The sequence below is a fragment of the Nannobrachium achirus genome (genome assembly GCF_963921795.1).
Source record: "Nannobrachium achirus genome assembly, contig: SCAFFOLD_241, whole genome shotgun sequence".
NCBI classification, from domain to species: domain Eukaryota; kingdom Metazoa; phylum Chordata; class Actinopteri; order Myctophiformes; family Myctophidae; genus Nannobrachium; species Nannobrachium achirus.
In genome coordinates, this window is record NW_027664880.1 from 88,274 (window position 1) to 111,945 (window position 23,672).

The 23,672-nt window shown below is 42.7% G+C and overlaps 9 protein-coding genes across 9 annotated transcripts; 2 read left to right on the forward strand and 7 right to left on the reverse strand.

The window, feature by feature from the left end:
• Positions 1-653: 653 nt before the first annotated feature.
• Positions 654-1,028, reverse strand: LOC308280750 (histone H2B-like; the record flags this gene model as incomplete). Its single annotated transcript, XM_080755063.1, has 1 exon — positions 654-1,028. One exon carries the CDS (start codon positions 1,026-1,028, stop codon positions 654-656), a length of 375 nt encoding a protein of 124 aa, XP_080611189.1.
• A 1,237-nt stretch (positions 1,029-2,265) lies between these two features.
• Positions 2,266-2,577, reverse strand: LOC308280751 (histone H4; the record flags this gene model as incomplete). Its single annotated transcript, XM_080755064.1, has 1 exon — positions 2,266-2,577. The coding sequence occupies one exon, from the start codon at positions 2,575-2,577 to the stop codon at positions 2,266-2,268; it is 312 nt and encodes a 103-aa protein (XP_080611190.1).
• A 1,224-nt stretch (positions 2,578-3,801) lies between these two features.
• On the reverse strand, positions 3,802-4,407 carry LOC308280753 (histone H1-like; the record flags this gene model as incomplete). The annotated part of the gene is made up of 1 exon (XM_080755066.1): positions 3,802-4,407. One exon carries the CDS (start codon positions 4,405-4,407, stop codon positions 3,802-3,804), a length of 606 nt encoding a protein of 201 aa, XP_080611192.1.
• Positions 4,408-10,369: 5,962 nt separating this feature from the next.
• LOC308280745 (histone H1-like) lies at positions 10,370-10,963 on the forward strand (the record flags this gene model as incomplete). The annotated part of the gene is made up of 1 exon (XM_080755059.1): positions 10,370-10,963. The coding sequence occupies one exon, from the start codon at positions 10,370-10,372 to the stop codon at positions 10,961-10,963; it is 594 nt and encodes a 197-aa protein (XP_080611185.1).
• Positions 10,964-11,727: 764 nt separating this feature from the next.
• LOC308280754 (histone H3.2) lies at positions 11,728-12,138 on the reverse strand (the record flags this gene model as incomplete). The annotated part of the gene is made up of 1 exon (XM_080755067.1): positions 11,728-12,138. The coding sequence occupies one exon, from the start codon at positions 12,136-12,138 to the stop codon at positions 11,728-11,730; it is 411 nt and encodes a 136-aa protein (XP_080611193.1).
• Positions 12,139-12,461: 323 nt separating this feature from the next.
• LOC308280748 (histone H2A-like) lies at positions 12,462-12,845 on the forward strand (the record flags this gene model as incomplete). Its single annotated transcript, XM_080755061.1, has 1 exon — positions 12,462-12,845. One exon carries the CDS (start codon positions 12,462-12,464, stop codon positions 12,843-12,845), a length of 384 nt encoding a protein of 127 aa, XP_080611187.1.
• Positions 12,846-13,338: 493 nt separating this feature from the next.
• Positions 13,339-13,713, reverse strand: LOC308280740 (histone H2B-like; the record flags this gene model as incomplete). Its single annotated transcript, XM_080755054.1, has 1 exon — positions 13,339-13,713. The coding sequence occupies one exon, from the start codon at positions 13,711-13,713 to the stop codon at positions 13,339-13,341; it is 375 nt and encodes a 124-aa protein (XP_080611180.1).
• Positions 13,714-18,428: 4,715 nt separating this feature from the next.
• Positions 18,429-18,740, reverse strand: LOC308280746 (histone H4; the record flags this gene model as incomplete). Its single annotated transcript, XM_080755060.1, has 1 exon — positions 18,429-18,740. One exon carries the CDS (start codon positions 18,738-18,740, stop codon positions 18,429-18,431), a length of 312 nt encoding a protein of 103 aa, XP_080611186.1.
• Positions 18,741-19,623: 883 nt separating this feature from the next.
• Positions 19,624-20,229, reverse strand: LOC308280749 (histone H1-like; the record flags this gene model as incomplete). The annotated part of the gene is made up of 1 exon (XM_080755062.1): positions 19,624-20,229. One exon carries the CDS (start codon positions 20,227-20,229, stop codon positions 19,624-19,626), a length of 606 nt encoding a protein of 201 aa, XP_080611188.1.
• Between the last annotated feature and the right edge of the window lie 3,443 nt (positions 20,230-23,672).

The following is a 23,672-nucleotide window of genomic DNA, read 5'->3' on the forward strand; positions in this document are numbered from 1 at the left end:
TATTATATTTATTATGTTTCTATTTTTCTTTATGTGCTTTCTACCTAAAGGCTAGATGTTGAAAAAAAAGGGGGGGGGGGGACTTAAGAAAAGTAATGCCCTTATATTTTCTGTAGGCCTACGTATAGACATGCCTATTCTCATTTAATGTAAATGCTTAAAAATGACTAAAACTGCACATTTTCAATAAAGTCTTTAAAAATAAAAAAGCAAAGGAATTAAAATATGGAACACTGATCTCATAAATGACAATTGTGCATTTCATTCGCACGTTTCGCAGTTCAATATACACAGCTGATATTTTACTATTAATAGTGTTTTGATACTTGGGGACTTTGTCACCCCAGTTACTAAATAAATGTAATGGTCCATAGCGGTATACGCTCTCCAGTCAGACATGTAACCATCCTTAGCGTGTACGCCGCTAAAAGATCTGATCTGTCAAAGACAGGCGGCTAGGGAGCGCACCGTTGCCCCACCCGGTGTGCATTTCCGAACTCACCCCCCGTTTCTCGGCTAGCTTCATTACGGCGACTCTACCGGTTACCAATACCCGGCTGGGCTAGGCATTTGATTAGCATTTAGGGAACCCTTTCTTGGATTATATGGGTGGTCCTTAAAAGGACCGTTGTGTTTAAGGCAGACAGAGCAGTTTACTTGGAGCTGGTGTACTTGGTGACAGCCTTGGTGCCCTCAGACACGGCGTGCTTGGCCAGCTCACCGGGGAGCAGCAGGCGGACGGCGGTCTGGATCTCCCTAGATGAGATGGTGCGGCGCTTGTTGTAGTGAGCCAGACGAGAGGCTTCACCGGCGATGCGCTCAAAGATGTCGTTGACAAAGGAGTTCATGATGCCCATGGCTTTGGAGGAGATACCGGTGTCAGGGTGGACCTGCTTCAGGACCTTGTACACGTAGATGGCGTAGCTCTCCTTCCTGGACTTTCTGCGCTTCTTGCCGCCCTTGGCGGCGGTCTTGGAGACGGCTTTCTTGGAGCCCTTCTTGGGCGCTGGCTTAGCAACTTCGGGCATCCTGTCTGTATTCTATCGGAAACTAGCAGTGAAGAATGTGTTAGAAAGCGCAGTCACACCATTATTTATACACAGCCAATGCCAATGTGGTGGTGTGACTCCCAGCATTATGATTGGCTGATCCTCCCACAAAGAGGGAGGTGTCTTTGTTTCTGTATTATTTCTCCCGCTCGTGCGCTCTATTGTCCCTGTAATATTATTTTGAGCGGCTAAATATGCACTTAGGGTAAATGTAATGTGAAAGTATTTTATTATTATTATTATATTGCTTAGATTTGTAAACGATGTCCACAAAGGACCCCAATGGAAACAAGCCATAGTGCTTTCTTGACCAACCAAGGTATATATCAATGTGTCTATTCATTGAGACAATGGTATTATTCCCAATATTATAATATAATAAATAGTTAATGCAATATTATACTGTGTACACACGATAGAGAACTGGGTGCTGCTGGCAGCAGGGTGTGTGTGTGTGTGTGTGTGTGTGTGTGTGTGTGTGTGTGTGTGTGTGTGTGTGTGTGTGTGTGTGTGTGTGTGCGTGCGTGCGTGCGCGCGCTATTTTATTTGTCTCCATTCTTAGTCTTATTACTTAAAATACAAAAAAAGCCGAATCGATTTACCGTGTTGCCATCACTCCAGTTAACAGTTGGGACAATGTAATATAAACTCTGTATGAGTATTCCAAAGTAAGATAATGAGCTGACTGAGTGTGTTTTCCCGCCTCTACATGTTCATAGACTAATAATGGCAATCACAAGCACTTTTTTTTTACGCGTATCAGCCAGACGCTGTTTAAACCCAGTTGCAATACAGTTCATCCCAGTGCATATGTATATTTCACGTTCATATTCAAATCACAATACTTATTCCACAAGTAAAGACAGGTTGTCTTATACAGACCAAGGATTGTTTTATGCGACACTCCAATGCAAGTCATGTGCTGCTTGAAATTGTTTGAGGTAAAGCAAGGTTTAATTCAGGAAGATGTGTAAATAGACGTGCACATTGACATTTCTGCGAAAATGCCTGTTCCTACGTGAATTGTGGTGCGGTTGAATAACAACATTGTACAGCTTTATCGTGTGTATTCATGTTTAGGATTTGAATTGAGTAACATATTCACCCGAAAAGTCTTGAGGTTATTGTCGTGCTAAATGGGGAATTAACTCGTTACAAAGCGTGTGGGCGGCTCTTAAAAGAGCCTTTGAGTTGTTGGTAGATCAAGGCAGCATTATTAACCTCCGAATCCGTACAGAGTGCGTCCCTGTCTCTTCAGAGCATAGACAACATCCATGGCGGTCACGGTCTTTCTCTTGGCGTGCTCGGTGTAGGTGACGGCGTCACGGATCACGTTCTCCAGGAAGACCTTGAGGACACCGCGGGTCTCCTCGTAGATCAGACCGGAGATACGCTTCACGCCGCCACGGCGAGCCAGACGGCGAATAGCGGGCTTGGTGATGCCCTGGATGTTATCACGAAGAACCTTGCGATGACGCTTGGCGCCTCCTTTCCCCAGTCCCTTTCCGCCTTTTCCACGCCCACTCATTTTTTCAGTATCAGTTCAGTTGAAGATGCAGAAGTGAATGATTCCAGAGCGCTGTGCCATGGCTTTTTATGTGTGTTCTGAGGACGTAAGGGAGGACAGGCAGACCTCGCAGTGTGGGTGGTGCCATACCCGCCCTCCCATCCCCCACCACACACGGACGCACCTCCCCCTTGTTCATAGATTATAGTGCCCCCTGGCCCCTAGTGGCGAAAAATGAGAAGCTTCTGGGAACGCAGAATAAGAATATAGTAACATTGCTAGTCAAATCCTCTATCTATATCATATTGTAATTGCTATTCACTTTTGAAATCTCCCTATTAATATTCTTGTCAATGTGCATTTGGTGTTAACATGCGTATTGCGTAGGTACACCCTCTGGGCCATAACATTTCTTTCAGACTCTCTCAAGTTTAAACGTTTTATCACACAACCTAAACAAAGGTAATTCATCAATAATTAAGTATGACTTCATGTCTGGTTTATTTGAGAAATGTGACATTTGCTATGTGTTGCACACGATGTAGAGGTGGACCAGGGTTACTATTTACAATAATGTATGTGATTTTGAACTATAACAATGGTAGATGTATTACCCTGCTTATTGTAGGCTAAATCGCTCTGGATTAAGAGCGTCTGCTAAAATAAATGCTTAAACTGTAAACTGTAGTAATTACTATTCCATATCAATGTTATGTTGAATTTGAACCAAAACAAACATACTAGTAGTCAGGAGGACAGCACAATAGCGAATCGAACAGTGATTTTTGATTTACAGTAAATAAATTAGGTCATAGGGGAGGTTTGCAAGCTTGATAGCTAAAGTGAGAGAGATAGCCGTATTCGAAATGTAGGACAAAGTTAACTGCGTTAATATCTATTAACTTTGTCATAAATAATTATGTTACCATTATATTTCTACTCTTGTCATTAATTATTTAAGTGGCATGATTAGACCATTAAAACACCACACAAAGCAAACTGGTTATTCCAGTGCTCACATGTAGTCTGGTATAAAAGTGAGGATACTCTTATAACATGAGTTATATTTCTACTCTTGTCATTAATTATTTAAGTGGCATTAGACCATTAAAACACATGTCTATTAAAACCGACTGGTTATTCCAGTGCTCACATGTAGTCTGGTAAAAGTGAGGATACTCTTATAAAATGAAGTGGTTGGCTCTTAAAAGAGCCTTTTGTGGGAATAAAGATGGAACAGATGATTTACTTCTTTTTGGGGGCTGCCTTCTTTGCTGCCTTGGGTTTGGCAACCTTCTTGGCTGGAGCTTTCTTGGCTGCTGCGGGCTTCTTGGCCACTTTCTTGGGGCTCTTGGTGGCCTTCTTGGGGCTTTTAGCTGCTACTTTCTTGGCGGCGGGCTTCTTGGCTTTCTTGGGTGATTTCTTGGCAGCTGCGGGCTTCTTTGCTGCCGCCTTCTTGGGCTTTTTAGCCGCTGCGGGTTTCTTGGCGGCAGCGGGCTTCTTTGCTTTAACTGCCTTCTTTGCAGCGGGCTTCTTCGCCTTCACCGCCTCTGCCTTCTTGTTCATCTTGAAAGAGCCAGACGCGCCGGTACCTTTGAGCTGGACCAGGGTGCCTTTAGCGACCAGGCTCTTGACGGCGATCTTGACGCGGGCCTTGTTCTTCTCCACATCGTAGCCGCCGGCAGCCAGAGCTTTCTTGACGGCAGCCAGAGACACACCGCTCCGCTCCTTGGAGGCGGACACGGCCTTGACGACCAGCTCAGCGACGCTGGGCCCGGTCTTCTTGGGTCGGGGAGCTGCTTTCTTCTTGGCGGCCTTGGCCGGGGCTGGAGCTGGTGCGACTTCTGCCATTGTTCTCTTCTCAGTAGTTTATCCTTCCTTTCCTAAAGCAAAGTTCGTCAGGCTGTTGATGAACGCTCTGAACTGAAGGGGCTGGACTTAAACACCACATGAGAACCATGTAGAGACAACAACACACACACACACAGCCCCTCTTGTCTGGTGGCTTATTAATGTGCCATTTGTGTTTTCTCCTCGATTAAAACAAGAGATAACAAACTACAGTGTGTATTATTTAATGCAACAAAGAGCTGAACAGTTAGCACACATGTGCCTTTTTGTCATTAATATATCTGAGATGAAAAAAGCAATCTAGATTTTAAGTTATACACTCAAAACATCACCCTTCTCAGTCCGATAACAGTGTTTCCTCCATCATTTCTCTTCTGAAACATGTTAAACTATATTAAATTAACAACAAAACTCTTAATCCTCTTAACAGAGATTATTTGTGACGCGATACCATACACTATATCTTGTCTTGCTATCCGTGTTTTCTATAAATAGAACGTTTTCTGACCCTAGTAAACACACTTCAGTTTATGCAGCATGATGGTGCATTTGATCTGACTACCAATGATATGACAGATGAAAACTGTTGGAACAGTTTGGAAAGATAACTTATTTGTGATCAAACTAACTACAGTAAACTAAACTTTTAAATATTCAATCAACTGTATCACACTTCTCATGATGCAATGTCGTTCTATATCACACTTTTATGATTAATTGACCATTGTGCTCTGTATAGAATCAAATAAAAAGTGCTGCCATATTTACTACAGAAAATATTTCTGCCACTTATAGCAGCATGTGACAGAACTGTTAAGATAGGTATATCACGAGTCACGACTGTCACTGAACTGTAACTGAACAACAGAAGGCCTAATTTAGTCTGCAGACAGATGGTGGTAATTGCATTTAACAGAAACACATTTTATCATCATTACAATAACACCCAGATATAAACAGAAATTGAATTAAAAAATATTAAACGTGCACATGTGTGCGCGCGCACGCACGCACGCACGCGCGCGCGCGCACGCACACACACACACACACACACACACACACACACACGCAGTAGTGGTGTGTTACACTTGTTTGACACATATTATTCATGGTATATATTCACTGCTATGAGTGGTAAAAGACCAACTCAAAATTATGATACACTACTGAGCATGATTGGGAAATTAATCAAATCTCCACCCTCTCTCCCATTTCTCTTCTGTACATGACACGATTAAGACAAGACATCTTTTTTTTCTTCAACAGACAACATAATGTTGTTTTGTTATAGGCCTACAGTATATTGGTATCGGCAAAATCCGCCTTAATTGTTTGTGTATGTTAAAAGTGTAGAGACAAAGTGCAATAGAAATGAAACACAGTGGTTGGTGAGTTGCACCACACACACACACACACACACACACACACACACACACACACACACACACAGAGAGAGAGAGACACAGTAGTGTTGTATTCCAAAGACTTTTGCCCTAGTTAGTGATGTCTCTCTCAATGAGGCAGAATATCCAGAGGATCAGAGTCCATGTGGACTGGAACAGAGGAGAGCTGTCATTCTCAGATCCCGATACTAACAAACACTTTCGCACCTTCACACACACTTTCACTGACATGCTCTATCCATACGTTTGCAATTTGGATAGTGCTCTCCCTCTGAAAATGTTGCCAGGGAAAGTCACTGTAACTGAAACATGATGATGATGTAAACAATATAATTTGCACATATGTGAAATTTGTCTCTGCATTAACTATTAGGAGCAGTGGATGCTTTAAAGGAGTAGTTCACCCACAAAATAACTTTTTTTGTTTCTATTGATAACTCAAACCATGGAGACATGAGTTCAATCACATCATATTTGTTTGTTTTTGTCGCATTTCTAAGACTTGAATTTGATTATAGTAAATTTACCCCCATTGATTCTGGATGGGGACCAAAATGCAAAACAAAACAATATATATTATTGAACTCAAGTCTCCATGGTGTGAGTTATAAATAATCATGTTGGGGGTGAACTACTCCTTCAATCCAGCGCCCGGTCAGCAGCTACTAGGGGTTAAGAGTCTTTGCTCTGGGACATTTTGACACAATGAGTCATTCAAGAGGAAAATGACTGTATGACAATGAGGATAACGTGTCTTGTAGAGGAACACTGATCTGTATATCCATGTCCATACAATGATGATGCCAGGTTGTTATGATCCATGGCCTGTCTGTTTGGTTGATGATAATGATGCATCTGTTTTTTTTTTTTTTTTGGTAAAAAAAATATAAAAATAAAACTTGGTTTTGATTTAATTTGGCTGCTGTTAAGTGTCTACTTTTAATCTAGTTTGGGCCACTTTCTTACAAAAAATACGAAAATGCCCATCTACAAACTCTCAATGCATCGTTATGGCATTGTGTAGGTCAGCTATTTCCAATTTGGCATAATAGCAAAGTCTGAAGTGGTTAATGTAAATAAATCACAGTAAAACTACAATAGTAAAACACTTCCATGTTTTAATTTAAAGCTTACTAAAAGCATTGTTCCTGACAGCTCTCGTGTGTGTGTGTGTGTGTGTGTGTGTGTGTGTGTTTGTGTGTGTGTGTGTGTGTGTGCTTGCGTGCGTGCGTGCGTGCGTGCGTACTATAAAACGTAATTATATTGCAGTAAGTTATAGCATAAACACAATGTCCCAACATTGCAATTTCTGACTTTTTGACCAAATGTCAGATCAATGCCATAGTTTTAAAACTTTTTTGTTTTGTTTTTTTGTCAATTGTCAAATTAATACTAATAAAAAAAAACATAATTCTGACTTATTTTATGCCAACTGTCAGATATACATTTTGACAGGTTCTCAATGTAATTTAAGCTCTAAAACCAATATGCAGGATGAGTCTGAATATCAATCATGTCAGACTGCAATATGATACAATACAATCTCTCTCTCTCTCGCTCTCTCAAAACAGAGGATCCATATGAATAAAATTGGTTGCTTCCTTTTGCATGTCCCACTATCACACTGACCTGAAAATGAAATAATCGAATAAATAAAACTTTACAACGTCAATATAGCAGCTCTATACCAGTTATGCTATAGCAGATCTACAAGCTCACGGCTTGTAGATCTGCTATTTTCACATAATGTATCAGTGATCCATATTAAATGCAATGGGTTTCCTCTAATCCTTTTAGTATGAATGTATCTTTATAATCACCAACAAACAACCATGTTGGTCCTATATATTTGGGGACCTATTCAAGGCTTTTCCACAAATGATCATGTAAGATTTGTCTAAATTAGTTAAAATAGCCAATCTACATTCTTACAGCACTTCAAAAGGCGTGTTTTAGCTTGTAGATCTGCATTTTTGCTAGTTGTCATTATACGCTATTTTAACAGGCAAATTAAAAGCATACTATCACAAATATGCAACATATATGGCTGCATAATACCTAAACTACCTGTGTTGGTGCAAAGCATTGTTGTTTTAATCTGTCATGTGAAACACCCGTGATATAACTACACTGTAAAAGGTATGCATTTTGCAAGACTGCATGAGCTATGCCAAGTTTCTTTTTATTATATGTAATGTATTATTTAAAATAAGTAGAGATGGACCGATAGCAAAATTCTTGGCCGATACCGATCCACCGGTTTTATGAAGGTCTGACCTGCCAAAACCGATTCTTTCCGATACCGATTTCTTTAGCTAAGAACTAGAAAATAGGGTTGCTCCAATACCCTTTTTTCAGGCCAAGTAGGCCTACAAGACATACTTCAGTTTGAGTCCCAATAAGCTAGAAGAACACTAATGCCAAATCAATCACAATAGTACAATATCCAAAATCACAGACATTATCCAGTCTAACATGACCGTCTGGACTAGGCAAAGCAGGTGACGCATGCTTTTTTTCCCCCTTCTTTTTCATTGACACAGGATTATGGAATATATATCCTTACATTGCAAAGGTAATCAGCACCATCTGTATTCTGTAGGCTGCCACTATGGCCATGGCTACACGGAGCTGGATATTTCATATATCCCGTTTTTTCAGATATCCACATAGAAAAATTATCTAGGTCCACACAGAGCTGGATATTTCATATATCCCGTTTTTTCAGATATCCACATAGAAAAATTATCTAGGTCCACACAGAGCTGGATATTTCATATATCCCGTTTTTTCAGATATCCACAGAAAAATATCTAGGTCCACACGACAAAGATATCTAGGTCTAACAAGCACACACACAGTAAAGTCTTCAGAGATATCCGGGTTCCCTGTCTACACGGACCCAGTGAATCGGATATTTTTCAATCTCTCCACTTATTTATCCGGTTTTAAAAATGTCCAGCTTTGCGGCCGAAATATCCAGCTTCATGTGGCTGCAAGCCCCAACAGCACAAAAAAATGTCTAGCTTCAGAAATATCCAGCTTCACAAGCCCTAAAAACTAAGCTCCAAGCAGCCCAAAACAAACTAATTAGGGTCCTGCTTAACCTTCCTTAGACTCACCTCACCGCTACTCACCAGTTAAAGGGCCAGTTCACCTCTAGGACAACCAGATCTTATTTTATTGTTGTTTGGGACACGATCAACACAATCCTGAGTTATTTTTTGTGTGCAATCTGTGTTTTGAGATATTTTAGTATTTCAGCATGAATGATGATGCATTTTGCATCATATGAGTCATCATGCATGCATCATAATCGTACCAGATCACAATCGTACCAGTGCCCCTCTCCCCCCGACCTAAGTAATAGCATAAATAAAAGTTTCTATTTATATAGCTCTTTTCATTATGCTGGCTGCGTGTCAATTTACTCAGCAATCTATTGGATACCTAGGCATACAGAGCCAAAGGGAAGATTGGGATGATAACAGCATCATTATTTTACTTTGCTTCGAACTAGCTCGAGACCCCGCATAAAAAAGTACATGGCAGTACAGTTTAGATACACGGTCTACTAATATGATTTAAACCCAAGAAAGCACAATGGTATTGTTCTTTGTAAGTATCAGTATGGCCTATGTACAGTCATTTAACTCAATGCTGACACAATAGTATGTATATTGTTTTGTGAATGGCACCATTGGATGCAAGATGCATCATATGATGCAAAATGCATCACCATTCATGCTGAAATACTAACATATCTCAAAACACAGATTGAACAAAAAAAACAACAACTCAGGATTGTGTTGATCTTGTCCCAAACAACAATAAAATAATAAGTAATAAGATCTGGTTGTCCCAGAGGTGAACTGGGCCTTTAACTGACCGTCCTTGAATACATATAAATCATAAATGTAAGCCTTGAAATGAACTATGTCAGGTTTCTTATGATTATTAACAAAACAAGAGCTTAGCAGAGTCAGATAAATGACCAGTGTCCTCTCATAAGTGTCCATGCCACAGGGCAGGCCAACAGCAGTGCTGTGTTTGCCGACACTGGAAAGTTTCAGTTTTAAAACAAAAAGCTTTGCCACAGACGACCTGTTTTACTTTTATTTCAAAGCCAGCCATCAAATCTTGCTCTGCGGAAAATATGAAACTGGTTGTTCTATATTAAAAGTATTTTAAAAGCCAAATGACGGGGGAAAGATGGCAAACTACTCTCCTTGTAATGGTGTATATCTGAGATTTTTAACGTCTCCAAACAAAACACAGGAGCACTAAGCACTCCACATGATTTGATTGTGAAGTGAAACGTGTCTGCTATGTGCCCCATTTGTTTATTGACTTCAATATATTTTTCAGTCTGTATTTTATCTGTTTTAAGTTGCAGAGAAAACACAAGTGTCCCAGTATTCTGCAGCACACAGAGCACTGACCTAGTGGGTTGAGACTACATGGTTCTCACAAATCCTTTAAGTTCCACCCCCTCCTCCCCTCTCAGTCTCTCTACTCGGACTTTACTTCAGTGCATCTGATATACGATACAGAAGAGAATGGCAGAAGTCGCCCCAACTCCAGCTGCCGCCGCCCCGGCTAAAGCAGCCAAGAAGAAGGCCGCCGCTAAACCCAAGACGGACGGTCCCAGCGTCCAGGATCTCATCGTCGATGCTGTGACAGCTTCCAAGGAGAGGAGCGGTGTGTCTCTGGCCGCCCTCAAGAAGGCTCTGTCCGCCGGCGGCGTCGACGTGGAGAAGAAGAAGGTCATCGTTAAGAACACTGTGAAGAGGCTGGTAGCAAACGGCACCCTGCTTCAGACCAAGGGTACCGGTGCTGCTGGGTCCTTCAAGCTCAACAAGAAGGCGGAAAAGAAAGCAGTCAAAGCCAAGAAGCCTGCAGCCAAGAAGCCCGCCGCGGCAAAGAAATCTCCCAAGAAGGCGGCAGCCAAGAAGCCCGCAGCCGCTAAAAAATCTCCCAAGAAGGCAAAGAAGCCTGCAGCTGCAAAGAAAGCTGTAGCCAAGAGCCCCAAGAAGGCTGCCAAGAGTCCAAAGAAAGTGAAGAAACCCACTGCCGCTAAGAAAGCACCAGCAAAGAAGGCAGCCAAACCCAAGGCGGCGAAACCCAAGAAGGCAGCTGCCAAGAAGAAGTAAACAGCCTCACAACAACCAGTTTAACACAAAGGCTCTTTTAAGAGCCACCCACAACTTTATTCAAAGAGTTCCTATTTATATTTTTTGTCTTGGCACTGCCAATCAGGATCGATCAATTATGTGATTAGTTGTCATTAGTGAGAACTTGTATTAATTGATTAAGATCCGCGTCTTAATAATTTAGAACTGGTAGCAAACTGGTCTATGGAGTTAAAAAAAATGCCACATGAGCAAAATGTCTAAATTAGACAAAGCAAATGGGGCTACAGCCCAGCTAAAATACAATTAATGTATTTAATTACATGTTAACTAATGGTAGTCGGAAGTTACATTTTATTTTCACAATCGGAATATAACTAGTAATAACTAGTATAACTAGTAATAACTAGTAACATAGTAATGTTCTGTTCTCTTTGCTATGACAATGCTCAAACAAACATGCATTATATTTTACTCCACTGCGCCTGCATGCCTTTCTTCCAATACAGAGATAAAGGACCACTTTTGCATATGCAAAAGGTTAGTTTACCATGGCCATCTTGTTTAATATTTTATTAAGAAATTATGCTGGTTGTTTACGGTTCATGTAAATAACATTGATTTGCCTTGTGAACGTGCAACAAACACTTACCTGCGTAATATTGCACGTGAATGGACAGTGTTTGTGTCTACCCTAATACGAAGCAGGGAATTATTGCTCTTCAAATAATACATTTGGTGGCTCTTAAAAGAGCCGTTTTGGGGTTCAGACAGTGACGGATAGTTTATGCACGTTCTCCACGGATACGACGGGCCAGCTGGATGTCTTTGGGCATGATGGTCACCCTCTTGGCGTGGATGGCGCACAGGTTGGTGTCCTCAAACAGACCGACCAGATAAGCCTCGGCTGACTCCTGCAGAGCCATGACGGCGGAGCTCTGGAAGCGCAGGTCGGTCTTGAAGTCCTGGGCGATCTCCCTCACCAGGCGCTGGAAGGGCAGCTTGCGGATCAGCAGCTCGGTGGACTTTTGGTAGCGACGGATCTCCCTCAGAGCCACTGTACCGGGACGGTAACGGTGAGGCTTCTTCACTCCACCGGTTGCCGGCGCGCTCTTACGAGCTGCCTTGGTGGCGAGCTGCTTCCTGGGGGCTTTGCCTCCGGTGGATTTACGGGCGGTCTGCTTGGTTCGGGCCATTTTCTATCAGCTGCTTGAACAACTAAGTTGTGATAAAAATGAGCGCAAACTCGTTCGTTTTATTTCAGCGGCTCTGAGGCGCCGTCTTTCTCTGATTGGTCTGTGGTCAGGAACCTCCTTGTTTGGGAGGAACCAGAGTTTAGACTGGGAGGAGCCGATCACGCCACTAGTAGTGATTGGTGGGGAGCACAGAGAGTATCTCCGACCAATCACAAAAAAGTAAGTCTGTGTTAGAAAGTCGAACGTAGGCTATAAAAGGTCTCGTATTCCTCTCCTCCAGCACATTTCTTCGAGCTTATACTCTATATATATATACCTTCAGAATGAGCGGGCGAGGGAAAACCGGCGGAAAGGCCAGGGCGAAGGCTAAGACTCGTTCATCCCGTGCCGGGCTCCAGTTCCCCGTGGGTCGTGTCCACAGGCTGCTGCGTAAAGGCAACTATGCCCAGAGAGTCGGTGCCGGCGCCCCGGTTTATCTGGCGGCTGTCCTCGAGTACCTCACCGCTGAGATCCTGGAGTTGGCTGGAAACGCTGCCCGTGACAACAAGAAGACTCGTATCATCCCCCGTCACCTCCAGCTGGCCGTCCGCAACGACGAGGAGCTCAACAAACTGCTGGGCGGAGTGACCATCGCTCAGGGCGGTGTGCTGCCCAACATCCAGGCAGTCCTGCTCCCCAAGAAGACCGAGAAAGCCGCCAAGAAATAAACCTGCTTCATTCGTCTGAATAAACCCCACAAAGGCTCTTTTAAGAGCCACCCACTGATTCAACAAAGAGTTGCTCCTAATGCCCTATGAGGAGAAAATTATAATATAACTATTAAGATGTAATCAATCTGTTCGATTAGCTCTGAAGTTTCACGCATGACAACTATAATCATTACACTTCATAACATACTTGGCTGCCTAAATAAAAACACGAGGCAAGGACAACACCAATGTTTTTACAAGCAAGTTTATGGACTAAACACTGGCTGCATATATATATATATCTAAGGACTGTTATGCCATGTTCGTCTTTCCTTGTAAACCAGTCAGCGTTAATGTGCCATGTCTGGGTATATTTAATTTGCTAATCTCATATCACATAGCTGATCAGGATTGTAGACAGGCTATATGGTTAGCATTTGGATCTAGCTCTTTCTTGGAAAATATGGGTGGTCCTTAAAAGGACCGTTGTGTTTAGAGCAGACAGAACAGTTTACTTGGAGCTGGTGTACTTGGTGACAGCCTTGGTGCCCTCAGACACGGCGTGCTTGGCCAGCTCACCGGGGAGCAGCAGGCGGACGGCGGTCTGGATCTCCCTGGATGAGATGGTGGAGCGCTTGTTGTAGTGAGCCAGTTTAGAGGCTTCACCGGCGATGCGCTCAAAGATGTCGTTGACAAAGGAGTTCATGATGCCCATGGCTTTGGAGGAGATACCGGTGTCAGGGTGGACCTGCTTCAGTACCTTGTACACGTAGATGGCGTAGCTCTCCTTCCTGGACTTTCTGCGCTTCTTGCCGCCCTTGGTGGCGGTCTTGGAGACGGCTTTCTTGGAGCCCTTCTTGGGCGCTGGCTTAGCAACTTCGGGCATTTTGAAGGTATTCTAGCAGTAGAATGTGATGGAAGAGTGCAGTCGCACCATTATTTATACACTGCCAATGCCAATGTGGTGGTGTGACTCCCAGCAGATGATTGGCTGATCCTCCCACAAAGAGGGCGGTGTCTTTATTTCTGTATTATTTCTCCCGCTCGTGCGCTCTATTGTCCCTGTAATATTTTGAGCGGCTAAACATGCACTTAGGGTAAATGTACATTTTTAATGTCCATAAAGGTCCCCAAAGGAAACAGTGCTTTCTTGACTAACAAAAGGTATAGACTATTTCAGTCTGTCCATTCATTGAGACAATGGCATTATAAGAAATAGTTAATTAAGTATTATAAAGTGTAAATGTGATTCCGCTCTCTTCTGGGCTTAGAAAAACAAAATAGAGAACCGGGTGTTACTTTATTTTTCTCCATTCCTGAAACCTAGCCCGTTTATTACTGCAAGACAATGAAAGCAGATTCGACTTAGTTCCATCACTCCAGTTAACTTCAGTTGGGACAATGTAAACTCTGTATTTTCAAAGTAATATAATGAACTCGGTGTGTTTTCGCCTCTAGATGTTCATACACTAATAATGGCAGTCACAAGCGCTTGTCAAGGATTGTGTGCGAGGCTCCACTTTAAGTCCCGTGCTGCTTAAAATGGGTTTATGAAGCAAAGCAAGGCTTATTTTGGGCAAATTACTCCAGTACCTGGCTTAAAGTCCTGCTCGCAATTTGGTGTTAGGGGAGTTTCTCACCTGAACTGAGTCAGTGGGTCCCTAGACATGAAAAATCACAGAGGTGCTCGTCCGCCATAGTGGCACGAATGGCGCAATGGCCATATCAAATATGGCTGCCATCGGCTATGATGAAAATCCAACTTTTCTGTTTCTGGGTGTATATGCACATGTAATACCTCTATTTGGACTAATTGTGGTGTGGGGAATTCATTTCTGATATTGTTTTGACCATTTTGGGTGATTTGGACCTCAAAAGGTCATGGTCAAGGTCATTTTGCTATTCCGAAGACCGTGGGCCATAACTTGGCCATTGTTAGGAGTAAAAACAGGTGCAGTAGGTCTAAATCAACTAATGCTGACATGTAAAATTCATTTCTGACATTGTTTTGACCATTAAGGATCCTCTTGTCTTTGAAATATCAATGTCAATGCCATTTTTCAAAAACGATTTTGTTCATTACTTGCACTTTTATAGTATTTTTTGTAAGTTTGTTACTATTTTATAGTAAGTTTGTTTTGTTTATAACAAAAGACATACTAGTGAGAAATACAACAAGTGAACATCCACATTTAACTTTAAAGGGGGGTTTAAAATGGCTGTTTAAATGAGCAAATAAGACTATTTACGAATAAAAGTGACAAATAAAAATCACACACAAAAGCACACACAAAATTAAATAACAATTTCCCTCAAAGTGCACCATATTGTGATTGTGTGCATCCAAGTTAGTATGATGTGTTTTTACAGGATGTATTTGCCATTGTTCCATGGCAAAATATGATGCACCGATATTGGGGCGGCATAGCTCAGGGGTAGAGAAACCGTTATTAGAGCACGAAGGGTTCCCAGTTCGAATCCGGGCTCCCCCTGAGTTAATGTCGAAGGGTCCTTGGGCAAGACTCTGAACCCCACATTGCTCCCGGTGAGCTGGTTGGTGCCTTGCATGGTTTCCTCCGCCACCGGTGTATGAATGTGTGGGTGAATGTAATGCACAATTTCTGTAAAGCGCTTTGGATAAAAGTGCTATATAAATGCACCATTTACCATTTACCATTTATCCATCAGCAAGGCAGCCATATCCTCGAGAGTCGAAGTGTTCATTGCATCCATCCATGTTCCATTGGTTCTAGTCTTTCCTCAGGTTCCTTGGCTGTTGCAAGCAGGTAGCAAGACATGCACTAGAAAGGTGCCTTGTTGGTCTCAGCAGTTGTACTTCTCTGCTACCAATGCTGTGTCTTGTTCTGTCAAGGTCTTTGCCTCTCCAAAGTTTGTTAGATATTGTATTCGGTCAGAAGCCATAGCTGCATGCTTAGTCCCCACCTGGCCCATGCAGTCATCTCCAGTTTCCAAGGCATATGTCCCCTGATCAATGTCTTGGCTAGTGGTGCTCCAAGATGAGAGACTGCTTGATGCTGTAGAAGCATGTGCCGCTGCACACCTAGTGCCATACTGCTACCAGATCTACTTAATCCCCAGTGCTTGGAAGTATCACTACGACAACTCTCTGGGGCCCACTCATAATCCTGGCGACCCATTATTCCCTCCATTAGGTTAGGGTTATGGGTAGGTTTAGTTATAATAGGGCCAGTTGACTCCACATGTACCAGCAGCTTGGTGACAGCCTCCTCAATCTAGTTCAATCTTTGGGATCTCTTCACCTCCAGCCCATTTTGCAGGGAGCCACTCATCATCAGAGATAACAGAGTCGACAGACCCATCCCTCATCAACTTTACAAATTCTGGGTGTCTGAGGAGAACAAACAGCTCTCCAGCTGTGTGTTCGGAATATGGTGTCCATTCAAGCTTGTGGCGATGTAGGTAGAACGGCTGCCTCCTGCTTATTTGTCGAAGTGTCCTTAAGCAAGACACTGAACCCCTAACTGCTCCCGATGAGCACCTTGCATGGTTTCATGGTGTGAATGTATGTGTGAATGTGTGTGTTAATGGGCGAATGTGAAATACATTGTACAGCGCTTTGGAGAAGAGTGCTATATACTGTAAATGCAGTCCATTTACCATTATCAGCTCTGTTGTCTCTGTTGATGATATCGCTAGTGGAGAAGAGATCCCAGACATCTTGAATAGGATTGAAGAGGCTGACACCTGGTGCATGTACAGCCTCCATTATAACTAAGCCTATCCCTAACCTTCACTAACCTAATGGTCAGAATAATGGGATGTCGGAACTATGAGCGGACCCCAGTCTCCTTCACATTACTGCTATACTACACCCCATATTTCCAAGCACTGGGGATGAAGGAGATCTGGCAGCAGTATGGCACTGGTGAGACTCACTTCCACTGCATCAAGCAGTCTCATCTTGGAGCACCACTAGCCAAGACAGTGATCAAGGTACATACTGTATGCCTTGGAGACAGGAGATGACTGCATGGGCCAGGTGAGGATTAAACATGTAGTTATGGCTTCTGACCGAGTACAATATCTAACAAACTTTGGAGAGGCAAAGACCTTGACAGAACAAGACACAGTATTGGTAGCAGAGAAGAACAACTGCTGAGACCAACAAGGCACCTTTCTAGCGCATTTCTTGCCACCTGCTTGCAACAGCCAAGGAACCTGAGGAAAGACTAGAACCAATGGAACATGGAACATGACATGACATGACATGACATGACATGACATAAAGGCTTGTCCTGTTGTCTGGGACAAGTGCCCATACTATGGAGTGGAGGGAGCAAGGGGGGTCATTTTAGCCATCCTTTTGTTATTATTTCAATGTATGACATTTTTATCCGGACAAGTGACTTTTGTCCCCAGACAAGTGAATGGGAAATATACTTGTCCAAAGGACAACTGCCTCAAAAAGTCAATGTCAAGCTCTGATGGATGGAAGGAGCACTTCACTCCTGCCATGTCTGAAGCAAGACACTCGACACTGATGGAGTTCTGTGCATCATATTTTGCCATGTAACAATGACAAATCCATCCTGTAAAAACACCTCATACTATACTTGCATGCACACAATCACAATATGGTGCACTTTGAGGGAAATTGTTATTTAATTTTGTGAGTGATTTTGTTGTGTAATTGTATTTGTTACTTTTATTCGTAAATAGTCTTATTTGCTCATTTAAAGACCCATTTAAAACCCCCCTTTGAAGTTAAATGTTGATGTTTACTTGTTGTATTTCTCACTAGTATGTCTTTTGTTATAAAGAAAACAAACTTACTATAAAATAGTAACAAACTTACAAAAAATACTATAAAAGTGCAAGTAATGAACAAAATCGTTTTTGTAAAATGGCATTGACATTGATATTTCAAAGACAAGATGATCCTTAATGGTCAAAACAATGTCATAAATGAATTTTACATGTCAGCATTAGTTGATTTAGACCTACTGCACCTGTTTTTACTCCTAACAATGGCCAAGTTATGGCCCACGGTCTTCGGAATAGCAAAATGACCTTGACCATGACCTTTTGAGGTCCAAATCACCCAAAATGGTCAAAACAATATCAGAAATGAATTCCCCACACCACAATTAGTCCAAATAGAGGTATTACATGTGCATATACACCCAGAAACAGAAAAGTTGGATTTTCATCATAGCCGATGGCAGCCATATTTGATATGGCCATTGCGCCATTCGTGCCACTATGGCGGACGAGCACCTCTGTGATTTTTCATGTCTAGGGACCCACTGACTCAGTTCAGGTGAGAAACTCCCCTAACACCAAATTGCGAGCAGGACTTTAAGCCAGGTACTGTATTAAATGTGGAAAGAGACGTTTCTGCCTGGCTGTGCGTGTCGGATTACAACATTGTGCGTGTGTGTCCTTAGCAGCACAGTATATTCATGTTTTGTAGATTGTTAACTTATTGTATTCATAATTCACATGTAGAGATTAAAAGCTGTAGTTATTTACAAAAGTGGGAATGAACTCGTTACATAACGTGTGGGTGGCTCTTAAAAGAGCCTTTGGGTTGTTTGTTGGTAGATCAAGTCAGCATTATTAACCTCCGAAGCCGTACAGAGTGCGTCCCTGTCTCTTCAGAGCATACACAACATCCATGGCGGTCACGGTCTTTCGCTTGGCATGCTCGGTGTAGGTGACGGCATCACGGATCACGTTCTCCAGGAAGACCTTGAGGACACCGCGGGTCTCCTCGTAGATCAGACCGGAGATACGCTTCACACCGCCACGGCGAGCCAGACGGCGGATGGCGGGCTTGGTGATTCCCTGGATGTTATCACGAAGAACCTTGCGATGGCGCTTGGCGCCTCCTTTCCCCAGTCCCTTTCCGCCTTTTCCACGCCCACTCATTTTTCAGCTTCAGTTGAGTTGAAGATGCAGAGGTGAATGATCCCAGAGCTGTGAGCCATGCCTTTTTATCTGTGTTCTGAGGACGTAAGGGAGGACAGGCAGACTGCCCCCACCACACACTCCTCCCCCACCACACACTCCTCCCCCTTGTTCATTTTGGTCACATCACCCCCTAGTTTATTCAAGTCCTCTATCATAATAATTGTACATTTTTTAAACGTATCCCCCCATTCATATTCTTGTCAATGTACATTTGGTGTTACTGAATACATGCCTAATACACCCTCTGGGCCATAGCATTTCTTTCGACTCTCAAGTTCAAACGTTTGTATTGTCACAGACAACCTAAATACAGTTATCTCATCAATAAGTATTAATACGGAATTCTTGTCTCGCTTATTTGAGGTGGACCAGGGTTACTATGCATAATAATGTATACGATTCTGAACAATAACAATGGTAGTAGGCTACTATTCAATATCAATGTTGAATTTGAACCAAAACATACTAGTCAGGACAATGGCGAATCTAATAGTGATTTATGATTTAACAAAATTAGGTCATAGGGGAGGTGGGTGGGTTTGCAAGCTCTATAGCTAAAGTGAGAGAAATGGCCACATTCAAAACGTAGGACAAAGTAAAGGCTGTGTGTGTGCTTATGTTTATTAACGTTGTCATAAATACATTTATGTCTAGACTGTTAGTGTCATTAATTATTTGTGAGTGGCATTAGACCATTAACACACATGTCTATTAAACAGACTGGTTATTATTCCAGTGCTCACATATGACCATGGCATATACAAAGTGAGGATACTCTTATAAAATGAAGTGGTTGGCTCTTAAAAGAGCCTTTTGTGGGAATAAAGATGGAACAGATGATTTACTTCTTTTTGGGGGCTGCCTTCTTTGCTGCCTTGGGTTTGGCAACCTTCTTGGCTGGAGCTTTCTTGGCTGCTGCGGGCTTCTTAGCCACTTTCTTGGGGCTCTTGGTGGCCTTCTTGGGGCTTTTAGCTGCTACTTTCTTGGCGGCGGCGGGCTTCTTGGCTTTTTTGGGTGATTTCTTGGCAGCTGCGGGCTTCTTTGCTGCCGCCTTCTTGGGCTTCTTAGCCGCTGCGGGTTTCTTGGCGGCAGCGGGCTTCTTTGCTTTAACTGCCTTCTTTGCAGCGGGCTTCTTCGCCTTCACCGCCTCTGCCTTGTTCATCTTGAAAGAGCCAGACGCGCCGGTGCCTTTGAGCTGGACCAGGGTGCCTTTAGCGACCAGGCTCTTGACGGCGATCTTGACGCGGGCCTTGTTCTTCTCCACATCGTAGCCGCCGGCAGCCAGAGCTTTCTTGACGGCAGCCAGAGACACACCGCTCCGCTCCTTGGAGGCGGACACGGCCTTGACGACCAGCTCAGCGACGCTGGGCCCGGTCTTCTTGGGTCGGGGAGCTGCTTTCTTCTTGGCGGCCTTGGCCGGAGCTGGAGCTGGTGCGACTTCTGCCATTGTTCTCTTCTCAGTAGTTTATCCTTCCTTTCCTAAAGTAAAGTCTGACAGACTGGTGCTGACCGCTCTGAAGGGGCTGGACTTAAACACCACATGAGAACCATGTAGAGACAACACACACAGCCCCTCTTGTCTATAGTGGCTTAATGTGCCTTTTGTGTTTTCTCCTCGATTAAAACAAGAGATAACTAACTGCGTTGTGTATTATTTAATGCAACAAAGAGCTGACCAGTTAGCACACATGTGCCTTTTCGTCATTAATATATCTGAGATGAAAACAGCAATCTAGTTTTTAAGTGATGCGATCGAAACATCACCCTTCCACAGTCCGAGAACAATGTTTCCTCCATTATCTTTCTTCTAAAACATGTTGAACTATGTTAAATTAACATCATACTCACATACCTCTTCGCAGAGATACTTTGTGACGCAATACCATAAACTATATCTTGTTTTGCTATCAATTTCGCTATAACTAGAAGGTTTTCTGACCCCAGTAAACACACTTCAGTTTATGCAGCATGGTGGTGGATTTGATCTGACTACCAATGACATGACACATGAAAACTGTTGGAACTAAACATTTAAACATTCAATCAACTGTATCACACAAGGTAGAAGGCCTACTTCATGATGAAAGGCAGTGATGTTACTAGGTTTTCAATGTAATGGGTCCCGGGACCCACAGGTGGTCATTCAAATGGGTCCCAGAAAAGTTTTATGAGTCCTCAATACAATGTTTTCGAGCGCTGTGAGCTTGTACATCGGCTATTTTCAAAATGTTTGCCTATTTCTTATATTTATTTTACAATTTGGCTAATGTTTGAACTTAGAACTAGGATTTCTAAATACACTAGGCTACAGACACCCATTTAATTATATTTATATCACTGGGACCCCAATTTATATTAAATGTTAAAATACTAGAGTACAAATGGAACAGGTCCATTTGGTTCCATTTGTTCACCGAGTTACAGACCCATTACTGGCCCTTAACTGTGAACTTAACAAGATCTGCACCTGGCTCAATGACAACAGACTCTCAATTCACCTAGGCAAAACTGAATGTATCCTCTTTGGATCTAGTCAGAAACTTAGCCTAGTTGAGAACTTCACAATTAAAGTAGGTGACACTGTGATAGAAAGAAAAAAACACATCTGCTACCTGGGTTGCATCCTGGAGGCTAACCTATCCAGTGAAAAAATTACCACCAAGGTAATCAATAAAGTCAACCAACAAATTCGCTTCTTGCAAAGGGTTGCCCCGCTGATCAATATTAAATCCCGAAAGACACTAGGAGGTGCTCTTATTGGGCCCCTCATTGATTACGGAGTCCTTGTCTGGTATCGCGACGCCCCAGCTGCCTTAAAGTTAAAGCTCCAAACAGCCCAAAACAAACTAATTAGGGTTGTGCTTAGTCTCCCTCCTCAGACCCACCTTACCAATCATCACCACGAAAGCGTGGGGTGGCTCAAAGTAGCTGATAGAGTACAGCATCTTGCAATGGGCCTGGTGTACAAGATACACTACACCTCCAAGATTCCCATGTACCTGACAAACTACTTCTTAAAGGTCAAGGATGTTCACGATCACAACACCAGAGGCAGCTCCACTAATCACCATCAACGTAGATTTAACACTAAACAAGGCTCTAACTCGTTCTCCTGCTACAGCCTACAACACCATCAACATGTGGAACGCCCTTCCACAAGCCCTAAAGGAGAGCAAATCCCTAGCCTCCTTCAAAATTGAGACAGCTTCAGACAGCACAGACTAAGCCCCCATGCCCCCCCCCCCCCCCCCCCCCCCTTTTTCTTTTTTTCTGCCTTTGTATTTGATGTTATGCTTTTGAAACTGATATTATCCTAGATAAAGTACTATGTTCTATCCGTCTGTCTTTCAATGTTATATGAGATACTTAAAGTGTGGTTCCTGTGGAAATAAGCCTCGGCTTTCTAGGATCTCCTTTTAGTTGACCTTGTACCAGTGATTTGTCATGAAAAAAAAAAGTACAGTCATGAAACTGTACTTTTTTCTATTGCAAACTTCTAACAAATTCTTCAATCGATCAATCAATAGTCCCTCGATGCACATGCATCAGAGTTGAAGGAGGCGTCTACCTTTCTATGTCTATGGGTATAACCACAAATCGGCCTGTTATAGCGCCACCATGAGGCTGTTTTTTTTTGTTTTTTTAAGTGGCATTTCTTCCTCGGCCGAGTGGGAATGTATGTGTGCCATTTCATGATAATGGCACTTTGTGTTTGTGATTTGAGGCATTTTGTTCAAAACGGCTCAATCCTACAAACTACAAAAACTACAGGGGGAAGCAAAAAACACAAAAGGTGAGACAAAAAAACAAAAAAGGCAGAGAAACTACACAGGGAGAACAAATAAACAACTGGTATAAGCAGCTGGGATCAAAATAAAAAAAGTCAAAAACGGGAAGGAGCAAAACCAGCAAAAGGCTGACTAAAACAAAAAAACTACAGCTCAACAGAGGGGAGCGTGTTGCTATTTCGACGTGTCATTTGTTCGACGGCCCGCAATTTCGACGCGCCGATAGTTCGAGTTAGGGATCGCGAGATTTCGGCGCCGCTGTTTCGACGGCACCCTTTTTCGAAAAAAAGGACGCCAACAGTTCGACACGACAACTGTCCGACACGACAACAGTTCGACAACAAGACGGCACGGTATTTCGACAAGGCAGCACCAGGGCTGCCAACTTTCAGGAAAACCTAAGAGTGAGATTTTTCTTTTTTTTTTGCGAGGGGGGGGGGGGGGGGGGGGAGGCTTTGGTGCCGCAAAATAAATAAAAAAAATGATATAGGCCTATTATGTTCAACAAATATTACAATAATTTACGTTATTATTATAATTTTATTGACCCTTGGAGTCACTATTATACCAACCAGGTACAGTATTGCACTGGGTGGGTGTTATTTAATTCTCCAAATCTAACCCTCAATAATGAATATGTAATTTTGAGGCAGAAACGTAGTTAATAGCCTATACTGTGGATCATTTTGGTGGGGGGTCTGGGGGTCCTCCCCCAGAAAAAAAATTAAAAGAGTAAATGTTATTTCCTGTATTCTGTTGCATTTTACAGGGAATTTTATACTTTTATCTGGCTTTACTAGGATGAGAAAATTATGGATAAATGTTTACATTTATTCACAAGCTGCAAGTAACACGTCTTTTGCTTGAATAGCTGTTCTTTTTGCACACGCATCCATCCAAAAGTCCCTCATTTAAACTGTGTTGAATTAATGTTGTAGATCCTCCTGTCGCCTGTCAATCTTACTGTAGAGAATGATGTGCGCAGGAACGTGCACGCAGCGTTCCTCACACCAGACGCTCACGCACACACAGCGACGCATCTAATCATTAGGGCTACTTCAGAATCAGATACAGTATTTTAAGCCCTTTGTTGATCAAATCG